We start from the raw sequence: 26,598 nt of genomic DNA, 5'->3' as shown, positions 1-26,598 counted from the left end.
GGAAACAGGAACAGCATGGCATGCCTGGGCATGGTGAGAACGTACTGAATGAGGGAATGAAAGGGGCTTGATTGTAATAAAGTTTGTCTCAGTATCCTCACCGACCTGAGTCCCTGCCTTCAATACACCACAAATGGCACCCAATGTGGGGCAAAATGACTAGCTGTCGATCCGGTGGAGTAGCTCAACCGAACTACGGGACTAAAAGCTGAAAGGAAGTGTATCCAGAGTGCTCAATTACCTATCGCAGGATGAGGGTAACTATGGGGACTGCTTTAACAAAAGAACTAAGAAATGTTTTACAAGTCTTTACTAATATTATTAAGAAATATGGGAAGAAAATAGATGAAGAATTGAAACATGTTCTTCTATGGGCATCAAAAGCTGACCCATTTATTAATTCCACTAATACTTATACCCCAGAGATTTGGGACAAAATTGGTATTTATCTGTGGGACCATGCCACGAAAAATGATAAGGTTGCCGCCGCTTTACTGACCCCTTGGCGAACTATTTTTGAAACTTTAAATCTCATGTCGGCTCACAATCAACGGAAGTAGAAGCGGCACTTTCGGCTCCTCCTCTGCCCCCCTCTTTGGCGGACTCTGCTGTAAGACCAAAACCTCAGCCTGCTGCTACTGCTCCTGCGGTTCTGCCTCCTGATAATTCTTATGACGACCTGGATGACCCTTTTGACCCAGGGATTATTGATCCGGAAAAGGAGCCTGATTTATATCCCCCAGACCCTCATGATAAATGGGCAGCTGTAAAGGGAGAAGCGAGATGAGCAGGGGATGCAGATGTATTGCGTGCTTTCCCTGTGATGTATATGCCTGATCAAGATCCACGATGGGAAGGTCTCTCGTATGCTCTTATCAAAGATATCAGATGAACAGTGACAGACCATGGACTTGGGACTCCATATACAACTCATTTGATACAGTCTCTCTGTGATACTCATGTATTTACCCCAAATGACTTTAAAACATTGTTTCGTTTGATAATGACGGACATGCAATACACTATGTGGAAGAGGATAGAAACTATTTGATTATTGCCAAAGAGAAATAACTACTTGGCCGGAGAAGAAAGAGTTAAAGAAGAAGCAAAGTACACTGTGTGATTAAGCAGAGCAACCCAGCTGAACAGGAGCAGGAGAACAGAAAGATAAAGAACTGGTTATTTTGGGACTGTTTGTGAAATGACGAAGAATGTTGAAAAAACAAAACTGTAAACCAGGAACTAAACATGATGTGATAAAGTAGCTTGGTATAAGAGTTAGAACAATAGGTTAAAGATAGCTTTTGCTAGAATGGTATAAAAGCTAGAGCAATAGGCAATAAAGTGATTCGCTGCATGAAAAAAAAAAAGAAAAAAAAGAGTAAAAACTGATAATGGACCTGGATATACAGCCAAACCTGCCTTAGTACTTTTCCAACAACAGATATCCCACACTCTCCCATGGGCCGAAATGTACAAAACAAAAAGGGGGGAGTGGGGGATACACACCCTATGAATTTTCTTAAGTTTTTGAACCTCAAGAAATTGATTTATTAGGTTCTGTTAGAATGGATGAAGGTTTGTATTTTAATTATACAGGTCAGAATCAATCATTAATTCAAATTGTTAGCTCTCCTTTGTCTGTCTATCAAAATGCTTCTATATGGTGTAATCACCTGTCTGTTAACCTTTCTCGCTCCTCTGATAGTCCTATATCGCTTCCCCGAGGCGTCTTTCTAATCTGCAGAGATGGAGCATGGCCTGGCATCCCTTCTCACCTACGAGGCGACCCTTGTAGTTTAGGCAGATTAACGATGTTAACCCCAAATATTTCTATGACACTGAATTATACTAGATTCCACCATCTCTGCAGGTTAAAAAGATCTGCTCATGCTTTTACTCCCAACTGCAAAGACACGGCTACGTTCTGGAGTCCAGTCCAGCAGAGAAAATCTCAGCGGCCTTTCTTACACCAGGAATAGCCGCTGCACAAGCTCTTGCAACTCTAAACAAATTAGGATGTTGGCTTGCAAAGCAAACAAATGCCACATCTAATGCTCTTTCCAGTCTCCTCCTCGATCTAGATTATGTAAGACATGCAACCTTACAAAAGCGGCTGCCATAGATTTTCTTCTCCTTGCCCATGGTCATGGGTGTGGGGACATTGAAGGTCTATGTTGCATGAACCTTTCAGACCACTCTGAATCGGTTCACAAAAGTATACAAACTCTTAAAGAACTCACAGGAAAACTTCAGGTTGAGGATGAATGGAATCCTTTTTCAGGTTTATTTGCTGGAATAAGAGCATGGGTAAAAAAATTGATTCTATTAGGAGCTCTTGTTTTCTTAGTGTTTATTAGCTTGTTAATTTGTATTCCTTGTTTAATGAAACTTATGCAATCTCTTATTGATCGAGCCCACAAACAGGCATTGATAGTAGATGTACAAAAGAAAAAAGGGGGAGATGTGGGAGGTAAAGGCGACAGGATCTGCATGATGGGCTTGAGCAACACTCTGAATGCAAGCTATGAGGCCCTGATACCGAACAAGCCTTGGGCTGATGGGCCGGGATGTTGAGAGGCAGATAAGCCAAGATATAGGGAAACAGGAAAAGCGTGGTATGCCTGGGCATGGTGAGAACGTACTGAATGAGGGAATAAAAGGGGCTTGATTGTAATAAAGTTTGTCTCGGTATCCTCACCAACCTGAGTCTGTGCTTTCAATACACCACACCAGAGTGGTGGAGATAGGCATCTAGCTGATGGGCTACAGAAGTGTTATATAGCAGGCACCAGCATAAAATTGAGTTCACTGGCTGTTTTCCCCCAAAATTAAATCCCCTTGAGGTACAGACCAGACTTCCTCATCTTCCTGCCTTACCCACCAAGTATATCCAGGTCCCTGAGCAAAAGCAACCCCACGAGTGGGTTTGCCTTTACCTGAAGCAGGAATAACCCAGACTGTCTTCCCCAACAAATTCTTTATGTGCACCACAGGAAATTTATTCCCCTCTACAGGACCTAAAAGTTCTGATTGGGCTGGGCCAGCCCTGTTGGCAGATCCCCTAGTGTTGACCAACCAGGTGGCTTTTGCTAAATGTGTATCTCAATGTTTGAAAGTCCCAAAACCCATTGCTCTCACTGTAGTTTTTAACTACAAGACTTGTTTCTTAAGGCCCAGGGTAGTGTTCTGGCAGTGGCGTGGGGTGCAGCCTATGTTTCCAGCCATCCGGTAGATGCTTCCACCATGGTAAGCACATAGCGCTTGCCTTGGCGGGTCAGTGGGAGTGTGATATAGTCAGTCTGCCAGGCCTCCCCATATTTGTACTTCAGCCATTGACTTCCATACCAGAGAGGCTTTAACCGCTTGGCTTGCTTAATTGCAGCATGTTTCACATTCATGAATAACTTGGGCAATAGTGTCCACTGTTAAGTCCACCTGTCCATCACAAGCCCATCTATATGTTGCATTTCTGCCTTGATGGCCTGAGGTGTCATGGTCCCACCAGGCTAAAAAGAATTCACCCTTATGTTGCCAATCTAAGTCCATCTGAGCCACTTCAATCTTAGCAGCTTCATCCACTTGTTGGTTGTTCTGGTGTTCCTCAGTGGCCCGACCCTTGGGTACATGAGCATCTACGTGGCGTACCTTCACCACCAGCGATATTGTGCACAATGCAGCAGCCCAGATGGGTTTACCTCTGTGTTGCCAGTTGCTCTGCTTCCATTGCTGCAACCACCCCCACAGGGCATTTGCCACCATCCATGAGTCAGTACAGAGAGAAAGTACTGGCCATTTTTCTCGTTCAGCCATGTCCAAGGCCAGCTGGATGGCTTTCACCTCTGCAAACTGACTCAATTCACCCTCTCCTTCAGCAGTTTCTGCAACTGGTCACAGGGGACTCCACACAGCTGCCTTCCATCTCTGATGCTTTCCCACAATATGGCAGGACCCATCAGTAAACAAGGCATACTGCTTTTTACTTTATGACATTTTATTATATGGTGGGGCCTCTTCAGCACGCATCACCTCCTCTTCTGGTGACATTCCAAAATCTTTGCCCTCTGGACAGTCCATGATGACCTGGATTCCTGGATGACTGGGATTTCCTATTTGTGCTTGTTGTGTAATTAGTGCGGGCCCCTTAGTCCATGTAGCATCAGTTGCATGATGTGTAGAGGAGACCCTGCCTTTGAACGTCCAGCCCAGCACAGGCAACCGGGGTGCCAGGAGGAGCTGCGCTTCAGTTCCAGTCACTTCTGAAGCAGCTCAAACCCCTTCCTAGGCTGCCATTATCTCTTTTTCAGTGGGAGTATAGTTGTCCTTGGATCCTCTGTATCCCTGACTCCAAAAGCTGAGGGGTCGACCTCGAGTCTCCCCTGGAGCTTTCTGCCAGAGGCTCCAGGTAGGACCACTCTCCCCGGCTGCAGTGTAAAGCACATGTGTCACATCTGGTCCGGTCCGGACTGGTCCCAGGGCTACCGCATGAACTTTCTGTCTTTTAGTTTGTTCAAAGTCTTTTTGTTGTTCAGAGCCTAATTGAAATCATTCTTCTTCTGCATCATGTGATAGAAAGGGTTTACAATCAGTCTGTAATTTGGGATGTGCATTCTTCAGAACCCCACAACACCTAAGAAAGCTTGTGTTTCTTTCTTGTTAGTTGGTGGAGACATTGCTGTTATCTTGTTGATCACATCTGTGGGGATCTGGTGAAGTACATCTTGCCTTTTTATTCCTAAAAGTTGAATCTCCTGTGCAGGTCCCTTGACCTTACTCAATTTTTATGGCTTTCTGAAGGCTTCAGACTATTTTCTAGCTTTTCCCAAAACATTCTTCTGTTGCTGCACCCAACAATGTCATCAATGTATTGCAGGTGTTCTGGAGCTTGCCCCTGTTCCAGTGCAGTCTGGATCAGTCCATGGCAGATGGTAGGGCTGTTCTTCCACCCCTGGGGCAGTCATTTCCAAGTGTACTGGATGCTCCTCCAAGTAAAAGCAAACTGTGGCCTGCACTCTGCTGCCAAAGGGATTGAGAAAAATGCATTGGCAATATCAGTTGTGGCATCCCTCTTGACTGCCTTTGATTCCAGTTCATGTTGAAGTTCTAACATGTCTGGTACAGCAGCACTCAATGGTGGTGCGACTTCATTCAGGCCACGATAGTCTACTGTTGGTCTCCACTCTCCACTAGACTTTTGCACTGGCCCTATGGGGCTATTAAAGGGTGAGCGGGTCCTGCTGATCACTCCTTGGCTCTCCAGTCTACAGATCAGCTTATGGATGGGAATCAGGGAGTCTCAGTTGGTGCAATATTGCCACTGGTGCACTGTTGTGGTCGTTATTGGCACACCTCCAGAGGCTGAGGACTTGATTCTCTTTTTGCAATCCCTTTGTCAACTCTCCCTTCCCTAGCAAGTGATCCCAGCTGCTTGGCTTCCCTACCTTCTAGTTTGTGACCGTCGGCCCCATTGTCCCAGCATCGGAGCAACCAGGTGACAGTGTGCTCCCCTGGAAGACGGGTGCAATCTTTTCGCATATTCCACAGCTCAGTCAAGTACAGGGATCAAAAACTTACCTCTTCCTCCTCCTCTGATTCCTGTAGTAATTCCTCTCATTCAGATGTCGCCCCCTCTAGTCCATGCGTTGAGTCTTCATCTTCCTTCACTTCACAAGTTGCTTTTCCTGCTTTTTTTTGGTTTTCCTCTTGCTTATAGGGGCAACTGATATTGGCATGGATTGGTCCTTTGGTTCAGCTGCAGCGCCTGCTACTGGAGTTGGAGTGGCTGCTGTGCTTGTTGCTTGGGATTCCGCAGCCATGTTGTCTTTTGCTTTGCCATCAAATCCAGAGACATCTTTTTCTTGATCCTTACAGAGCAGGGCTCTGTAGGCATAGGCCAAGCTCCAGCACATTGGAGCGAGTTGTCTATCTGTGGTGTTGCCAGGATGACAGCACACCTTATCTAAGTGTTCTACTAGTTTTTCTGGATTTTGCACTTGTTCAGTGGTGAAGTTCCAAAGCACTGGTGGAGCCCACTGGCCCAGGAGCTTGCCGATATGATCCCACACACCCTGCCACTCATTATCGTCTAGCCTTGAGGAAGATCTCTTGGTGGTATTCTTAGATAGTCATTTAACCTTAGACAAGTCCCAAGCTAGATCCTTCTTAGCTTCTGAGATCAGACGTGTTCGGGCGTTCTCAAGGTGAGATGGCCGTGGGTAAAGCACATGCGGTATTTGTGGCAACATGCAGATTCCCAGGAAAAGCAGTAGACTGGATTCAAGGGTTTTCAAAGGATATTCAAATCCTTTAGAATTCTCAAATGCTGCCATAAATAGGCTGGTCAGAGATGTCTCCTTCATAGTGGCTGCAGTGTCTTTCTTACACTGGGATTGGAGTGGCTGCATGGTCTGTTGTTAGGGTTTGAGTAGCTGTTGTGCTTGTCGCTGGAGTTGGCGTAGCTGTTGTGCTTGGAATTGGAATAGCTGCATTGTCTGTTGCTGTCGGGCTTTGAGTAGCTGCTGTGCTTGCCACTGGAGTTGAGGAAGCTGCTGTGCTTGGGGTTTGAGTAGCTGCCTTGTCTGTTGCTTCGCCATCAGATCCAGAGACATCTTTTTCCTGCTCCTTACAGAACAGGGCCCTATAGGCATAGGCCAAGCCCCAGCACGTTGCCATGATTTTTCCCTCTCTGGTATTGCCAGAATGACAGCACACCTAGTCTAAGTGTTCTGCAAATTTTTTTGGATTCCACATTTGTTCAGGAGTGAAGTTCCAAAGCACTGGAGGGGCCCACTGGCCTAGATACTTGCCCGTACGATCCCACACACCCTGCCACTCATGACCGTCCAGCCTTGGGGAAATCTCTTGGTGGTATTCTTAAATAGTCGTTTAACCTTAGACAAGTCCCAAGCTGGACCCTGCTTAGCTTCTGAGATCAGACAAGATCGGGCGTTCTCAAGGTGGTCACGCCATAGGTAAAACATAGAGAGCGTATGCAGCAACATGTCGATTCCCAGCAAAAGGAGCAGTGAGCTGTCAAGGGCATTGAAAGGATATTCAAGATCTTTAACATTTCCAGAATCTACTTCTACTGTAAATGGCCTGGTGGGGGAGCAGGTGGTGTGAGGGAATGTCTCCTCCATAGGTTGACCCCCCGAGGGAAGGGGAAAAAAAAGTGTAATTGTTAACAATTCCCATTACATGCCTCCCATAGTATAGAGGTGATGACCACGCTGAGGATGCAAGCCAGACCAGTTTCATGATCAATGATTCTATTGTATTACAAGTCATTACCATGAAGTACAGTGAAATGAGAACCTTAGCCCAGGCCCCCCAGCCGATATACACTAAAACAGCAAATACTGGCTGTAAGTAAGGTACGACATGCTGAAACTCTGAGACCAAGCGCAACAACTCTGAGAGCCAATAAATCAACATTGTGACAAGTGGCTATTAATCCAAAACAATGAATGCTTATCACAAATACGATTAGACACACTCTGCTCAGATCTGTCGTTATCTCAACCCTTCGAGCCCCACATTGTGGGAGTTAGCGAGCTGCTGCATGGTTCTGAGTTGCCAGCTGGGCTTAAACCATGACAGTGTGCTGTTCAGGGCCAGGCTGGTTGTGGTTCTGGGCAGCCTGGTGTAGTTGAAGGTGTCCCTGCTCCTTGCAGGGGGCATTGGACTAGATGACTTTTGAAGGTCACTTCTAACCCAAACTATTGTATGATTCAATGATATAGTCTATGTGAAATTCCCAACAAGCAGATCTTAACTTTAAATTATTAAACATTCAGAATGTTAATTTATAAATTATTATTTGTGTTTTGTGTAAAGTAGAAAGGTGCAAAAAAAAATTAAAGGAATCAGTGGCTCTCAATTAACAAATGAGAGTCAAATTTTAATTAAAGCTGATTTTATAAGTTTCTAAGGTTGAAGTTTGCAGTACTGTGATTGTTATATTATTTGGCTTTCTAACAAATGTATGTATTGGTTGTATATTGCTGCTTACCATAATGTCCTGAAGGTTGTCCAAGCAATATAATATTTGTTTCTTACTCTATGATTTTTTGTGATAGAACATCTCACAGTAATTCTCTAAAGTTAGTTGTTCTTGAGAACTTTATCTTCAGGAATGGAAATTTATGCTTATAACTTTAAATATACAATGGTATATTGTAGATATTTTGGAGTCTATATTTTGTTTTAGTTATTAGTTTAGTTATTAACTCATTGTAATTTTTTTTTCTACTTCCATTTTCTTCTTCTTCAAAATAAAAGTTTTAATTCAGTGTTGCCTCAGTTATTACTGTGTTACTGCTGTTTTGATATTGAACTGGTCCTTGTAGGAAGCACCTTGCAAGTACCATAACCACTTGACGGTGTTCTGCCCTGCACTGAACAAGCTGTCCGCTTTGTGCAGGAAAGTCATATTTGTGTCCAGTAGCCGAAGTATGTTCTTATTTGTCTTGCAGGCACAGGAGAGAGTGGCAAAAGCACGTTCATCAAACAGATGAGAATCATTCATGGATCAGGTTACTCTGATGAAGACAAAAGGGGCTTTACAAAATTGGTGTACCAGAATATATTTACAGCAATGCAGGCCATGATCAGAGCCATGGATACCCTCAGAATCCCATACAAGTATGAACATAATAAGGTGAGATTTTTGTTTATTTTCATAGTTGAAACTTTTCCTCTTATCTTTAGGAAATATACTAAAGGTCTCTAAAAATTATACACCATGTACAAATTATATTTTACCTGAAGTTTAGAAGATAAGGGGTTCTTCCAGTTCTGCCTTTAGTTCTCTGCCCTTTGCACTGCTCTGGCAACATAGCTGCTGTTCTTAACAAGATGTCTGGGGGATTTCTCGTAGTGAGAGGATAAAGGGTGGGCTGGTGTTTGCCAGTGACTTCAGTTATATTTTTTTCCTTCTTCCCAGTCCATATTCTGGCCAGAGCACAGTTAGGTAGTAATGGTACAAACCAGAAAAATGGTTTAAGGTTTTCCATTAATATTATGTGGGGGAAAAAATAAAATTATTAGGAAAATAGGTGGGGATATCTGCTTGTGTGTGAATATATTATGAAATAAAACTTTTGATACAAGGTCTTAGAATAAGCAAATTCTTTTGAAAGTGATGATGTAATTGAAATTTAGAAAGAGAAAATACATTTAAAGCGTTTTGTAAGGTTTATCTTTGATTAGCCTAACTTCTTTCCTTATTTTTCCATTCAGAAATTGAAATCAAATGTATAACTGGTATAATGAGTATTAAAAAGGAAACTTGCATGTGTATTTCAGCTTCATGTTTTTGCTGTATGTAAAGCACCGAATTTCCTAACAAGCAGACTTGAAAAGTTAGTTGATTGTGAAGCGCACATTTTTCTTCTGAATTGGTATTGACTGTCCCTTTGCTGTAGTATATGAAAGTCCTAATCATAAATCAGTAAATAATTTCCTTATACTACAAAGTATATATTCTGTAGTTATTCTTCAAATTGTGTATTGAATTTATATAGAATGTTTTTATATAGTTGAAGTGAATTAGTTAGATGTGGCATAGCTGTATATATGTAGCCAGATCTTTCTAATTAGAGCTGTTCACTTTCTCTATATAAAAATAACTCGACTGAAATTGAGCGAGTCTATCTTTGTGCTCAGCTACTTCAGAAGCATTCCCATCAGTTCTAATAGAGGCCTATATAGAGGTGCGGAGTAAAGTAAAACTTGCCAAACTTCTCAGGTTCTAGATGTAATTCCTTTAAAAACTCAAGGATTTTTTTTAATTTGGGGGAATTAAGAAATGCAAACTTGTCTCCCCCGCCCCCTTTTTTTTTTTTTTTGAGCAGTTTATAAAAGAAAGCCTTAGGTGATTGTTTTGAAGGAGAAAAATAACTGTTACAGCTGAACCCAGGACAACACCTCACACTAGACAAGGTTGCTCAAAGCCCTGTCCAACCTGGCTTTGAACACTTCCAGGGACAGGGCAGCCACAGCTTCTCTGGGCAACTTGTTCCAGTGTCTCACCACCCTTATAATAAAGAATTTCTTCCTAATGTCTAATCTAAATCTCCTCTCTTTCAGTTTAAAACCATTATCCCTTGTCTTACCACTACAGGCCCTTGTAAAAAGTCCCTCTTCAGATTTTTTGTAGGCCCCCTTTAGGTATTGGAAGACTGTTAAGGTCTCCTTGGAGCCTTCTCCAGACTGAACAAGTTCAACTTTCTCAGCCTGTCTCCATAGGAGAGATGCTCCAGCCCTTGGAGCATGTTTGTGGCCCTCCTCTGGACTTGCTTGAGCAGATGTCCTGGGTTCAGCTATAGCAGTCATTTTTCTCCTTCTTAGTAGCTGGTGCAGTGCTGTGTTTTTGACTTTAGTCTGAGAACAGAGCTGATAACATGCCGATGTTTTTAGTTGTTGCTGAGTAATGTTTACTCTGACCAAGGACTTTCTCAGTCTCATGCTCTGCCAGGGAGGAGGGGAAGTCGGGAGGAAGCAGAGACAGGACACCTTACCCAAACTAGCCAAAGGGGTATTCCATCCCACAGCACGTCATGCCCAGTATATAAAGTGGGGGGAGTTACCCAGAAGTCCCAGATCACTGCTTGGGTCAGGCTGGGTATCGGTCGGCAGGTGGTGAGCTATTGCATTCACTCCCCTTGTTATTTCCCTTATCTTTGTTATTATTTGTGGTAGCAGTAGTAGTTCTGTATTATACCTTAGTTACTGGACTGTTCTTATCTCAACCCGTGGGAGTTACATTCTTTTGATTCTCCTCCCCATCCCTTCAGGAGCAGGGGGAGGAAGAAGGGGGGGAGTGGCTGCATGGTTCTGAGTTGCCAGCTGAGCTTAAACCACGACAGCAGACCAACGTCCCTCTTGTGTTGGGGGCCCCAGAGCTGAACGCAGTACTCCAGGTGGGGTCTCAATAGAGCAGAATGGAAGGGGAGAATCACCTCCCTCAACCTGCTGGCCACGTTCCTTTTGATACAGCCCCGGATATGGTTCATTTTCTGGGCTGCAAGTGCACACTGCTGGCTCATGTTGAGCTTCTCATCAACCAACACCCTCAAGTCCTTCTCCTCAGGGCTGCTCTCAATCCAGTATCTGCTCAGCATGTAGTTATGCTTGAGATTGCCATGACCCAGGTGCAGGACCTTGCACTTGGCTTGGTTGAACTTCATGGGGTTTGTGTTGGCCCACCTCTTGAGGCTGTCAAGGTCCCTCTGGATGGCATCACTTCCCTTCAGCATGTCAACTGCACCACACAGCTTGATGTTATTGGCAAATTGCAGAGGGTTCACTCAATCCCACTGTCCATGTCGCCAACAAAGATGTTGAATAATATCAGTCCCAACACTGATCCCTGAGGGACGCCACTTGTCACTGGTCTCCACCTGGATATTGAGCCATTGACCACAACACTCCAAGTCAGAACATCTAACCAATTCATTATCCAGTGGGTGGTCCCTCTGTCAAATCCATGCCTCTGCAGTTTAGAGACAAGGATGTTGTGTGAGGCAGTGTCAAATGCTTCGCACAAGTCCCAGCAGATGACATCAGTCAGTCTTCACTTAACCACCAGCACCATGGCCTGGTTGCAAAAGGCCACCAAATTTTTCAGGCACGATTTGCCCTTAGTGAAGCCATGTTTTCTGTCACCATTCACCTTCTTATTTTCCATGTGCCTTAGCATAGTTTCCAGGAGAATCTGTTCCATGATCTTGCTGGGCACCGAGGTGAGACTGACTGGTCTGTAGTTTTCTGGGTCTTCCTTTTTTCCTTTTTTTAAAAATGGGGGTTATATTTCCCTTTTCCAGTCAGCAGGAACTTCACTGGACTGCCACGACTTCTCAAATATGATAGATAATGGCTTGGCAGCTACATCCGCCAGTTCCCTCAGGACCCACTGATGCATCTCGTCAGGTCCCATGGACTTGTGCACCTTCAGGTTCCTTAGATGATCTCGAATCTGATCTTCTACAACAGGTGGTTCTTCATTCTCCCAGTCCTTGCCTTTGCCTTCTGTAACATGGGCAGTGGGGCTGGAGCTCTTGCTGGTGAAGACTGAGGCAAAAAAGTTATTGAGTACTTTGGCCTTCTCCATATCCTGGGTGACCAGGTCTCCCGTTTCCTTCTGGAGGGGGCCCACATTTTCCCTTGTCTTCCTTTTACCCCCAATGTACCTATAGAAGTTTTTCTTCTTGCCCTTAATGTCCCTGGCCAGATTTAGTTCTGTCAGGGTTTTAGCTTTCCTAACCTGATCCCTGGCTGCTCTGATTATTTCTCTATATTCCTCCCAGGCTACCCATCCTTGCTTCCACCCTCTGTTGGCCTCCTTTTTATGCTGGCATTTGTCCAGGATCTCCTTGTTCATCCACATCGGCCTCCTGCCGTTCTTGCCCCCCCCCTCGTCTCACCAGCTTGTCCTTCCTGAAGAGCCTATATCCTTCCATTCCAACACTAGTTGTAGGAGGCATCCCACCATGTCTCCATGATGCCAATGAGGTTGTAGCCCTTCAGGCATTCTGTCCTGGGTTCAGCCGTAAGAGGTATTTTTCTCCTTCTTAGTAGCTGGTGCAGTGCTGTGTTTTTGACTTTGGTCTGAGAACAGTAATGATAACACTGATGTTTGTAGTTGTTGCTAAGTAATGCTAACTCCGATCAAGGACTTTTCAGTCTCATGCTCTGCCAGGGAGGAGGGGCACAGAAAGCCGGGAGGAAGCAGAGACAGGACACCTGACCCAAACTGGCTAAAGGAGTATTCCATACCACAGCATGTCATGCCCAGTATATGAAGTGGGGGGAGTCACCTGGAAGGCCCAGATTGCTGCTCGGGTCAGGCTGGGTATCGGTCGGCGGGTGATGAGCAATTGTATAGGGCATCACTTGTGTTTATTGTTTTCTTTTCCTTTTCCCCTAAAGTTTTATATTCTCTCCCCTTGTTATTTCCCTTATCATTATTATTATTGGTGGTGGTAGTAGTGGCTTCGTATTGTACCTTAGTTACTGGACTGTTCTTATCTCAACATGTGGGAGTTACATTCTTTCCATTCTCCTCCCCATCCCTCCGGGAGTGGGGGGGAAAGAAGGAGGGGAGTGAGCAAGCATCTGTGTGGTTCTGAGTTACCGGCTGGGCTTAAACCATGACAGTTCTTTTTGGCGCCCAACGTGGGGCTCGAAGGGTTGAGATAACGACAGATCTGAGCAGAGTGTGTCTAATCGTATTTGTGATAAGCATTCATTGTTTTGGATTAATAGCCACTTGTCACAATGTTGATTTATTGGCTCTCAGAGTTGTTGCGCTTGGTCTCAGAGTTTCAGCATGTCGTACCTTACTTACAGCCAGTATTTGCTGTTTTAGTGTATATCGGCTGGGGGGCCTGGGCTAAGGTTCTCATTTCACTGTACTTCATGGTAATGACTTGTAATACAATAGAATCATTGATCATGAAACTGGTCTGGCTTGCATCCTCAGCGTGGTCATCACCTCTATACTATGGGAGGCATGTAATGGGAATTGTTAACAATTACACTTTTTTTTTCCCCTTCCCTCGGGGGGTCAACCTATGGAGGAGACATTCCCTCACACCACCTGCTCCCCCACCAGGCCATTTACAGTAGAAGTAGATTCTGGAAATGTTAAAGATCTTGAATATCCTTTCAATGCCCTTGACAGCTCACTGCTCCTTTTGCTGGGAATCGACATGTTGCTGCATACGCTCTCTATGTTTTACCTATGGCGTGACCACCTTGAGAACGCCCGATCTTGTCTGATCTCAGAAGCTAAGCAGGGTCCAGCTTGGGACTTGTCTAAGGTTAAACGACTATTTAAGAATACCACCAAGAGATTTCCCCAAGGCTGGACGGTCATGAGTGGCAGGGTGTGTGGGATCGTACGGGCAAGTATCTAGGCCAGTGGGCCCCTCCAGTGCTTTGGAACTTCACTCCTGAACAAATGTGGAATCCGAAAAAATTTGCAGAACACTTAGACTAGGTGTGCTGTCGTTCTGGCAATACCAGAGAGGGAAAAATCATGGCAACGTGCTGGGGCTTGGCCTATGCCTATAGGGCCCTGTTCTGTAAGGAGCAGGAAAAAGATGTCTCTGGATCTGATGGCGAAGCAACAGACAAGGCAGCTACTCAAACCCCAAGCACAGCAGCTTCCTCAACTCCAGTGGCAAGCACAGCAGCTACTCAAAGCCCGACAGCAACAGACAATGCAGCTATTCCAATTCCAAGCACAACAGCTACGCCAACTCCAGCGACAAGCACAACAGCTACTCAAACCCTAACAACAGACCATGCAGCCACTCCAACCCCAGTGAAAGACACTGCAGCCACTCCAGCACCAGTGAAAGACACTGCAGCCACTCCAGTCCTTGTGACAGACACTGCAGATGAACCAAAGGATCAATCCATGCCAGTATCAGTTGCCCCTAGAGCAACAGGAAAGCAAATGAATGGCATGTATAACAACTCGTGCAGTGAAGGAAAGATATCCCTACAAGGATGGTGTTCTATGTCACCCAAGCAATTGGACCACAATGGAGAAAGGCATCCAGTCCCTGAGGCAATCAGCCATTCTAGAGATGATCTATCATAGGCTGGATGCCAGGAATGCACCCGTAGATCCAGATGAAGTTGAATGTACATGACCCATGTGGCGGAAACTTACACGAAGTGCAACATCATCATATGCCCACTCATTGGCATCAATGATCTGGAGTGAGGCAGCAGCACCAACAGTGGATGAAGTGAGTCATCAACTCCAAGAGATTGAAGACAATCTCACCCCTTCCATCATTTCAGCTGTGGAAAAACTATCCCAAGAGTTCAAACAACTGAAAGATGATCTATCCAGGTCCCCAGGTGTACAGACCCGCATCTCAGCTCTTAACAGAAGGCATCCTATTGCCAGATAAGGAAGATATAGGAGGCACACACCATGGGGCACCCTATGGTTTTACCTGTGTGATCATAGAGAAGACATGAGAAAGTGGGATGGAAAACCTACCTCAGTTCTGGAGGAACGGGTGCATGAATTGAAGAGGAAAACAATGGTCAAGGATGATACTCCCAAGAAAGTTGCTGCTCCAGTCTTCAGTGAGCAGTTTCCCAGATGGAGTGGCAGAGCTGATTTTACTGCAACTCCTATGATAAGGAATACTAATCCCTTTCTACAAGAGATAAGTGGACAATCTTATGATCACTATTAGAGGGGCCCTGCCTGCAGCCAGGTGGAGGAGAGGGACAATCGGGTTTACTGGACTGTGTCTTAGAGGGGTGTCCCTTACACTTGGAATCGACTGCCCTTGAGGTGGAAACACAGCTCTGCCATCTGCCTTGGATTGATCCAGACTGCACTGGAACAGGGGCAAGCTCCAGAACACCTCCAATACATTTATGACATTATCGTGTGGGGCGATAGAACAGAAGAATGTTTTGGGAAAGGCAAGAAAATAGTCTGAAACCTTCAGAAGGCCATAAAAATGGAGTAAGGTCAAGGGACCTGTACAGGAGATTCAGTTTTTGGGAATAAAATGGCAAGATGGACATCGCCACAGACGTGATCAACAAGATAACAGCAATGTCTCCACCAACTAACAAGAAAGAAACACAAGCTTTCTTAGGTGTTGTGGGGTTCTGGGGAATGCACATCCCAAATTACAGTCTGATTGTAAGCCCTCTCTATCACATGACCCATAAGAAGAATGATTTCAAATGGGGCCCTGAGCAACAACAAGCCTTTGAACAAATTAAACGAGAGAGAATTCATGCAGTACCCCTTGGACCAGTCTGGACCGGGCCAGATGTGAAAAATTTGCTCTATACCGCAGCTGGGGAGAATGGTCCTACCTGGAGTCTCTGGCAGAAAGCTCCAGGGGAGACTCGAGGTCAACCCCTCAGCTTTTGGAGTCGGGGATACAGAGGATCCAAGGACAACTATACTCCCACTGAAAAAGAGATACTGGCAGCCTCTGAAGGGGTTTGAGCTGCTTCAGAAGTGATTGGCACTGAAGCACAGCTCCTCCTGGCACCATGCTCTGGCAGTGAGGAGGGGCACAAGAAGCCAGGAGGAAGCAGAGACAGAACACCTGACCCAAACTAGCCAAAGGGGTATTCCGTATCACAGCGCGTCATGCCCAGTATATAAACTGGGGGGAGTTACCCGGAAGGCCCAGATCGCTGCTCAGGTCGGGCTGGGTATCACTTGGTGGGAGGTGAGCAATTGTATTGGGCAGCACTTATGTTTATTGTTTTCTTTTACTTTTCCCCTTTTAGTTTTATATTCTCTCCCCTTTTTATTTCCCTTATCATTATTATTATTGGTGGTAGCAGTAGTTGTTTTGTATTATACCTTAGTTACTGGACTGTTTTTATCTCAACATGTGGGGTTTACATTCTTTTAATTCTCTTCCCCATCCCTCCAGGAGCGGGGAGGGGGGGAAGAAGTGGGGGGAGTGAGCGAGCGGCTGCGTGGTTCTGAGTTACCGGCTGGGCTTAAACCACGACACGTGGGCATGCCTCTAACTTCTCCTGCTTGTTTCCTATGCTATGTGCATTGGCATATAGGCATTTCAGTTGCGGCCCTGATGATGCTGGCTTGTTGGCTGACGTGGCTGGAAGTCATTTGTGCTTCTCATCAGGTTCTCTGTTATTGACCTGTGACCCCTCTCTAGGTTCTGGGTAGCTCCTACTGATACCAGCATCAAACTGGTAGGAGTAGGATGGGTTGAAGTTCCCTTCCCCTGGCAACTTTAGTTTAATGCCTTCTTCACCAGCTTAGCAAGCCCAGGACCAAAGACACTCTTCCCTTTCTCTGAGACGTGGACCTCATCAGCCCCCAGCAAACCAGGTTTCTCAAAGACAGCAGATTACAGAGCCCTGGGCACCACAGATATGGCCAGAAGTAGTGTGAGAACAATCAAGAAGGATTACAGAGCCATGGTCTATGTAGCTGAACCCCTGGCACCAGTCCTGTAACCATTTGTGATTTGCCAGATTCAATTGGCCCTTTCCAACCCCTTCCCTTTGACTGGGAGGATTGATGAGAAAATTACTTGTGCTTTGGATTCCTTGACCACTGCTCCCAGGGCTCTGTAATCCTTCTTGATTGTTCTTGCAGTTCTTCGTGTCATATCTGTGGTGCCCACATGAAACAACAGTAGCAGGTAGTAATTGGTGGGCCCTATGAGGCTTGTTAGTCTCTCTGTGACATCCCTGATGCAAGCCCCCAGTAGGCAGCACAACTCCCTTGAGAGCACATCAGAAGCCATTGCTCCAGGTAATGTAGTCCCCCATTTCTCCTTTTCTATCTTTTTTCATGTTTAATATTGCTGAAGGATGGTTGGTTTTTGGGTTTTTTTTTTTATTTTATTTTTTCTCTCCTGTTACAGAAGTTTTACTAAAGAAATCTACCATTGTACTAAAGAACTACTACCACATTTACCTCTTATTGTTCCCTTTTAGTGTAATTTCTGGAAGACAGTTGTCTCTTCTTAAAGACTGTCATGAAGGTGTCAGTGGTGGTTAGCAGGCAGGAAATCTTACTTGATCCATGCCTATAATTTCCTGTGAGACTTCTTAAATATTCATAACAAGATATCTAATGTGGTAGTAACACATACATCATAACAGAACAGGTTACAAGAAAATATCGAGACTGAAAACATAAAATCACATCTTATTGTAGACCAAGAAGTTTGCTGTAAGTTTCAAAGAGTGGTTCCATTGCTGAAGTTGTTTCTGTATTTAAGCCCATTTCCTATAGGGAATGTTTAAAAATTAAAATAAGCAGGTATGGAAAAATGTTTTTTAAGTGCAAAATTTTACTGACATCTTCAAGTCCAAGTTTACTTTGTTGATAGCCCTTTCCCCTGTAAGTTGGATGAATCTACTGTAATACACACAGACAAAAGACATCAGGATCAGGTATGGAGTCAAATTACATAAATTCTCATTTCAAGTAAACAGTTTGGACTCTTAAATGTTTTGGATCTCTTCAGTAAAATTTTGTGTTGAACAAACAGAGAGAGAAAAGGACCTCCTCACTCATATAGCTCATCTGATATGCAAAGAGTATGAAGGATTGAATCCCAAGCAGTTGTGTGTGAGGTTCATTGACTCTCAGATGATGCAGAATGTATGGGATTTCTGGCCTTTTTTTAAAAAATTATATTCTTGGGATGTCGAAATGAAATGCTTCTAAAGAATAGCTTATCAGCCTGGAAAACAACAAAAAACTGAACTGTGCCATCTGTGCAAACAGTATTCTTCAGTGTCTCAAACATGAAGCAGAGAGCTTAAAAGTAGGTTGCAGGAAAAAGGGGTTTACACTAGTCAGTTAGTATTCGACATATCCTAGTACTCTCAGATGTCTTTCTCCAGACACACAAAAATAAATAAAAATTACCCAGTAAATAGAAGTTTTGCATACAGTTAAATGCTTCTAATATTGTGAAGCTTCTGATGCATTTTTTTTTCCTGCAAGAAATGGACTACCTAAGAGCCAGCCAACATGGAAGAGAGTGCAGTAAGATTTCAAGTATTGTAATCAATTAACATCTATTCAGATTGTTACCGTAAAGGTTGGAGAAACTCTCTAAGAGTCAATGTGGAGTTTCAGAAAGCAGCATTCTTTATTGCAGCACTGGGCGCACATGCGAATAGCTTCACAAAGATGAGCATGCCAACAGTGGCTATATATTTAGCATATTGATGCATATTCATAGCTTTTCTATGGAATTAATTACATATTCATGAGATTCCCGGGAACTAATTATAATATTTGCATCCTAATTAAGCATGCACTTTCTTGATGAGTGGGGGTCTCTGGTGGTCGCCGATAGTCTTCCTCACTGTGTTTACTGAATGACCTCAGTGCTTGTGCACGCTTGCAAGGTCCTAGTGCTGAGTTAGCAGTTGGTATGTCCTTGCTTCTGTTCTCTTCCAGTCTCACTCCACACTGGGCGCCACTCTGCTATCTTGAAGGCTGACATCCTTGGTCTTATTTATTGTCTCCTTAATCAGTCCTGTGATGTTCCTTCCCCCATCAGCTGAACATTCCTTTCTCTCTACGTGTTAGTAAGTTAGAACAGTTTGGCCTATTCTACTATGTTAAAGGCACTATTGTTAGTTTAAAATTTAAGACTACAAGATAAAGAAATTAAAGATGAATTCCCCCCCCCCGAGCTTTGTTTGACATGATGTAAAAACTGGCTCCCCAATAGCTTTACATTTCCTGCCATGAAGAAGTTCATTAAAGAGCTTTAGGGGCTTCAATAAAGCCATGAAGAATTTCTTCTCCAGTGCTTCACAAAGAATGAACTTCCACAAGGACTTCCACAATCCTAAATAGATCTCTGTCTCTCCCCAACTGCTTTTCTTTTTAACTTTCTCCCTCTGACAGTCATTTAACCCTCTTATAGAATCATAGAATCAACAAGGTTGGAAAAGACCTTTAAGATCATCAGGTCCAACCATTACCCCAGGACTGCCAAGACCACCACTAAACCATATCACTGAGGGCCTCATCTACATAGTTTTTGAACACTTCCAGGGACAGTGATTCCACCACTTTCCTGGGCAGCCTGTTCCAATACCTGATTACCCTCTCAGTGAAGAAATTTTTCCTAATATCCAATCTAAACCTCCCCTAGCGCAATTTGAGACCGTTACCTCTTGTCCTATCGCTTGTTACCGACCCCCACCTCACTACAACCTCCTTTCAGGTAGTTGTAGGGACCGATAAAGTCCCCCCTGGGCCTTCTCTTCTCCAAACTAAACAAGCCCAGTTCCCTCAGCTGTTCCTCATTAGACTTATTCTCCAGACCCTTCACCAGCTCTTGTGCCTAGCTGGCCTTTTTCCAGTCTTTTTACATTTGACCTTATAAAGTTTTACCTTATAAAGTTTTTATCTGTTTACCTGTGACCTTATTATATTTTCCTACTCTCCACTGTTTTCATTTTTCATTATATTTGAAGCAAACTTTAAAAAAAAATCTTTTTTATCAATTTAGTAACTAATATCCTGGCCTCCTCCTACCATTTTGCTTACTTCCCTTATTTGTTTACCTTTTCATTAGAGCTGAGACTTTTGTCTGTATTGCTGCAGTTAATTTGTAAATTACTTGTTTCCATCTCTTATATTCTTCTTTACTATTTCATATTTTATCCCAACAGAAGTTAATTTTAGATCCTTTTTTTTTTTTCCAAGTGTAGGAAACATGATTGTATATCAGAGGTAAGGTAGGTTAGCTGGGTCACTGAAAGAGCTGAGAATATCTTTCTTAAAAATAAACATAAATCATAAAATCATAGAATGGTTAGGGTTGGAAAGGACCTTAAGATCATCTAGTTCCAACCCCCCTGCCATGGGCAGGGACACCTCGCACTAAACCATGTCGCCCAAGGCTCTGTCCATTCTGGCCTTGAACACCGCCAGGGGTGGAGCACTCGCAACTTCCTCGGGCAACCCATTCCCATCCTTCACCACCCTCACTGTAAAGAACTTCTTCCTTATATCTGAACTAAACTTCCCCTGTTTAACTTTGAAGCCATTACCCCTTGTCCTACCACTACAGTCCCTAAGGAAGAGTCCCTCCCCAGCATCCTTATAGACCCCCTTCAGATACTGGAAGGCTGCTACGAGGTCTCCACACAGCCTTCTCTTCTCCAGGCTGAACAGCCCCAACTCTCTCAGCCTGTCTTCATACGGGAGGTGCTCCAGCCCCCTTATCATCCTCGTGGCCCTCCTCTGGACTTGCTCCAACAGCTCCATGTCCTTTTTATGTTGAGGACACCAGAACTGTACACAATACTCCAAGTGAGGTCTCACGAGAGCAGAGTAGAGGGGCAGGATCACCTCCTTTGACCTGCTGGTCATGCTTCTTTTGATGCAGCCCAGGATATGGTTGGCTTTCTGGGCTGCAAGCGCACACTGCCGGCTCATGTTAAGCTTCTCATCAACCAACACCCCCAAGTCCTTCTCTGCAGGGCTGCTCTGAATCTCTTCTCTGCCCAATCAGTAGCTATGCCTGGGATTGCCTCTACCCAGGTGTAGGACCTTACACTTGGCTTGGTTAAACTTCATAAGGTTGGCATCAGCCCACCTCACAAGCATGTCAAGGTCCCTCTGGATGGCATCCCTTCCCTCCAGCATATCAACTGAACCACACAGCTTGGTGTCATCGGCAAACTTGCTGAGGGCGCACTCAATCCCACTGTCCATGTAGCCAACAAAGATGTTGAAAAAGACAGGTCCCAACACCGATCCCTGAGGGACACCACTCGTTAGTGTTTTCCAACAGGACATCGAGCCGTTTACCACAACTCTTTGCGTGCGGCCATCCAGCCAGTTCTTTATCCACTGAGGGGTCCATCTATCAAATTGATGTCTCTCCAATTTAGAGACAAGGATGTCATGCGGGACAGTGTCAAACGCTTTGCACAAGTCCAGGTAGATGATGTCAACTGCTCTGCCCCTGTCCATCAGTTCCATGGCTCCGTCATCGAAGGCCACCAAATTGGTCAGGCAGGATTTCCCCTTAGTGAAGCCATGTTGGCTGTCACCAACCACCTCGTTGTTTTTCATGTGCCTTAGCATGTTTTCCAGGAGAATCTGCTCCAAGATTTTGCCAGGCACAGAGGTGAGACTGACTAGCCTGTAGTTCCCTGGGTCTTCCATTTTCCCCTTCTTGAAAATGGGGGTTATATTACCCTTCTTCCAGTCGTCAGGAACTTCACCTGACTGCCATGATTTTTCAAATATGATGGACAGTGGCTTAGCAACTTCATTCGCCAGCTCCTTCAAGACCCGCGGATGGATTTCATCAGGTCCCATGGACTTGTGCCCCTTCAGGTTCTTAAGATGGTCTCGAACCTGATCCTCTCTTACAGTGGGCCTAAGGTCTTCTGGAGGGTATAATTAGAAGTCTCATTAGAGTTTGGGTACTTATACAGTAATGAAACTTTGTATAGCTATATCACTATATAGTGTTGTTGTGTGTCCCCCCCCCAGTGGAGCAGAAATACACACAGTAATTTACTCATCATGTTCTCTTTCTGATTGATTATTCGATTGTTGCTCAGTATGTGCATGGGTAGTAAGGTTAATCTTATTCTCATATTGATTTTTCATGTAAATAGCAGAGTCTATACTTCTAAAGCAAAATTGAAATTCATCTGTGGTTCTCCATAATGACAAAAATAAAGGCATACACATGAGAACTATGTATATAAGTCAAAGAAAATGTACGGCTTACCAACACTTGCTCTAATGTTTCCACTTTATTGTTAGTCTTGTGGTGTTTAATCATATGAAAGTATGCTTACTTGATGGCATTCACAGGAAGTAGTCTGAGGAAGAACTCCTTGAAAAACATAGTTGATATCCCTGCACTGTCTTACTAAATTATTTTGCAAAATATCATCCAGTGCTCTTTCACACTCAGGAACATCCTCTCTGGAGCCAGGAGCCCTGTCAGCATCTCTTGGTCTGCAAAGATTCCAAACTTATGGGTGTGCTGCTCTAAGAGGAAAGGAAGTTTCTAGATTCTTGTACCATGGCCTTACTGTGGTACAAACTTAGTAGTTTTAAAACATAGGCATATTTAATAATGTCTCATTAATTTCCAATATAATCAGTATTGCCGTCAGATAACTTAGTAATTGCATGAAATGTATTAAACCATTAAAACCTCAGTGGATTCTTTTTCTGGAAGGGTAGAGTGGGGGAGTGTTTGGGTTTCTTTTTGTTTGTTTGTTTGGGTTTTTTTCATAGAATTATAGAATCAACTAGGTTGGAAAACACCCTACAGAACCCTGCTCTGCAAGGAGAAGGAAAAAGATGTCTTTGGATCTGATGGCAAAGCAACAGTCAACGTGGCTGCTGCATCCTAAGCAACAAGCACAGCAGCTACCCCAACCCCAGCGACAAGCACAACAGCTGCTCCAACTCTGACAACAGATACTGCAGCCACTCCAACCCCAGTGAGACACTGTAGCTGAACCAAAGGACCAATCCATGCCAATATCAGTTGCCCCTATAAGCAAGAGGAAAAACAAACAAAAAGCAGGAAAAGCAACTTGTGTAGTGAAGGAAGATGAAGACTCCGCATGGACTAGAGGGGGCGACATCTGAACGAGAGGAATTACTACGTGAATCAGAGGAGGAGGAAGAGGTAAGTTCTTGATCCCTGTCCTTGAGTGAGTTGCAGAATATGCAAAAATATTTCAGCCATCTTCCAGGGGAGCACATCGTCACCTGGTTGCTCCGATGCTGGGACAATGGGGCTGACGGTCACAAACTAGAAGGTAGGGAAGCCAAGCAGCTGGGATCACTTGCTAGGGAAGGGGGGATCAACAAAGGGATTGCAAAAGAGAATCGAGCCCTCAGCCTTTGGAGGCGGCTTTTGGCACCTGTGAAGGAAAGGTTTCCCTACAAAGACGATGTCATGAGTCGCTCAGCCAACTGGACCACGATAGAGAGGCCTCCAGTCCCTGAGGGAATCAGCCATTCTAGAGATGATCTATCGTAGGCCAGATGCTGGGAATGCACCCGTAGATCCAGATGAAGTTGAATGTACATGACCCATGTGGCAGAAATTTACACGGAGTGCGCCATCACCATATGCCCACTCATTGGCATTGATGAGCTGGAGGGAGGCAGTGGCACCAACAGTGAATGAAGTGAGTCATCAACTCCATGAATTTGAAGACAATCTCACCCCTTCCATCATTTCAGCTGTGGAAAAACTGTCCCAGGAGTTCAAACAATTGAGAGACGATCAATGCGATCTATCCAGCTCCCGACATGTACAGACCTGCATCTCAGCTATTAACAGAAGGCGCCCTCTTGACCAAGAGGGAAGATATAGGATGCACATGCCGTGGGGCACCCTATGGTTTTACCTGCACGATCATAGAGAAGACATGAGAAAGTGGGATGGAAAACCTACCTCAGTTCTGGAGGAACGGGTGCATGAATTGAAAAGTAAAACAACAGTCAAGGATGATCCTCACAAGGAAGTTGCTGCTCCAGTCTCTGGTGAGCAGCTTCCCAGATGGGGTGGAAGAGCTGATTTTACTGTGACTCCTATGATAAGGAATTCTAATCCCTTTCTACAAGAAGTAAGTGAAGAATCTTGTGATCACTATTAGAAGGGCCCTGCCTCCAGCCAGGTGGAGGAGAGGGATAATCGGGTTTACTGGACTGTGTGGATCAGATGGCCTGGCACATCAGTCCCACAGGAGTATAAGGCGCTAGTAGATACCGGTGCAGAGTGTACCCTGGTGCCATCAAGGTATCAAGGGGTGAAACCCATTTATATTTCTGGAGTGACAGGAGGATCCCAAGCGTTAACTATGCTGGAAGCTAAAATCAGCCTGACTGGAAAGGAGTGGCAAAAGCACCCCATTGTGACTGGTCCAGGGGCTCCATGCATCCTTGGCATAGACTATCTCAGGAGAGGGTACTTCAAAGACCCATAAGGGTATAGATGGGCTTTTGGTATAGCTGCCTTGGTGATGGAGGAAATGAAGCAGCTGTCCACCTTGCCTGGTCTCTCTGAGGATCCTTCTGTTGTGGGGTTGCTGAAGGTCCAAGAACAAGTGCCAATCGCAACCACAGCAGTGCACCGGCAACAATATAGCACCAACCGAGACCCCGTGATTCCCATCCATAAGGTGATCCATAGACTGGAGAGCCAAGGAGTGATCAGCAGGACCCGCTCACCCTTTAATAGCCCCATATGGCCAGTGCAAAAGTCTAATGGAGAGTGGAGATTAACAGTAGACTATCGTGGCCTGAACAAAGTCACACCACCATTGAGTGCTGCCGTACTGGACATGCTAGAACTTCAATATGAACTGGAGTCAAAGGCAGCCAAGTGGGATGCCACAACTGATATTGCCAATGCATTTTTCTCAATCCCTTTGGCAGCAGAATGCAGGCCACAGTTTGCTTTCACTTGGAGGGGCGTCCAGTACACTTGGAACCGGCTGCCCCAGGGGTGGAAACACAGCCCTACCATCTGCCATGGATTGATCCAGACTGCACTGGAACAGGGGCAAGCTCCAGAACACCTGCAATACATTGATGACATCATCGTGTGGGGTGATACAGCGGAAGAAGTTTTTGAGAAAGGGAGGAAAATAATCCGAATCCTGCTGAAGGCCAGTTTTGCCATAAAACGAAGTAAGGTCAAGGGACCTGCACAGGAGATTCAGTTTTTGTCAATAAAATGGCAAGATATACTTCGCCAGATCCCCACAGACGTGATCAACAAGATAACAGCAGTGTTTCCACCAACAAATAAGAAAGAAACACAAGCTTTCTTGGGTATTGTGGAGTTCTGGAGAATGCACATCCCAAATTACAGTCTGATTGCAAGCCCTCCCTATTAAAGGACCCAGAAGAAGAATATTTTCAAATGGGTCTCTGAGCAACAAGAAGCCTTTAAACTAATTAAACGAGAAATAGTTCATGCAGTAGCCCTTGGACCACTCCGGGCCGGGCCAGATGTGAAAACTGTGCTCTACACCGCAGCCAGGGAGAATGGTCCTACCTGGAGTCTCTGGCAGCAAGCTCCAGGGGAGACTCGAGGTCGACCCCTTGGCTTTTGGAGTCAGGGATACAGAGGATCTGAGGCCAGCTATACTCCCACTGAAAAAGAGATACTGGCAGCCTATGAAGGGGTTCGAGCTGCCTCAGAAGTGATTGGCCCTGAAGCACAGCTCCTGGCACCCCGGTTGCCTGTGCTGGGCTGGATGTTCAAAGGCAGGGTCTCCTCTACACTTCATGGATTAAGTGGGCTGCACTAATCACACAGCGAGCTTGAATAGGAAATCCCAGTCATCCAGGAATTCTAGAAGTCATCATGGACTGTCCAGAGGGCAAAGATTTTGGAATGTCACCAGAAGAGGAGGTGATGCATGCTCAAAAAGCCCCACCATATAATGAACTGTCAGAGAGTGAGAAGCACTATGCCTTGTTTACTGATGGGTCCTGCCCTATTGTGGGAAAGCATCAGAGATGGAAGGCAGCTGTGTGGAGTCCCCTGTGACAAGTTGCAGAACCTGCTGGAGGAGAGGGTGAATCAAGTCAGTTTGCAGAGGTGAAAGCCATCCAGCTGGCCTTGGACATGGCTGAACAAGAAAAATGGCCAGTACTTTATCTCTGTACTGACTCATGGATGGTGGCAAATGCCCTGTGGGGGTGGTTGCAGCAATGGAAGCAGAGCAACTGGCAACGCAGAGGTAAACCCATCTGGGCTGCTGCATTGTGGCAAGATATCGCTGCTCGGGTGCAGAACCTGGTGGTGAAGGTACGCCACGTAGATGCTCATGTACCCAAGGGTCGGGCCACTGAGGAACACCAGAACAACCAACAAGTGGATAAAGCTGCTAAGATTGAAGTGGCTCAGATGGATTTAGATTGGCAACATAAGGGTGAATTATTTTTAGCCTGGTGGGCCCATGACTCCTCAGGCCTTCAAGGCAGAGGTACAGCATATATATGGGCTCATGATCAAGGGGTGGACTTAACGATGGACACTATTGCCCAGGTTACTCATGAATGTGAAACGTGCT

At 45.0% G+C, this 26,598-nt stretch overlaps 1 protein-coding gene across 1 annotated transcript in view; it reads left to right on the top strand.

Moving 5' to 3' along the window:
• The window catches only part of LOC115619152 (guanine nucleotide-binding protein G(q) subunit alpha-like), a 127,212-nt gene that overhangs the window by 12,233 nt on the left and 88,381 nt on the right, over nucleotides 1-26,598 (top strand). The window contains 1 exon segment of the mRNA XM_030511202.1: nucleotides 8,475-8,659. Within this exon segment, the coding sequence (XP_030367062.1) occupies nucleotides 8,475-8,659 (185 nt within the window).

This window comes from Strigops habroptila, chromosome W, assembly GCF_004027225.2.
Source record: "Strigops habroptila isolate Jane chromosome W, bStrHab1.2.pri, whole genome shotgun sequence".
NCBI lineage: Eukaryota > Metazoa > Chordata > Aves > Psittaciformes > Psittacidae > Strigops > Strigops habroptila.
Note: the sequence above shows the minus strand (reverse complement) of the source record. Positions and strands in the feature narration are given on the sequence as shown.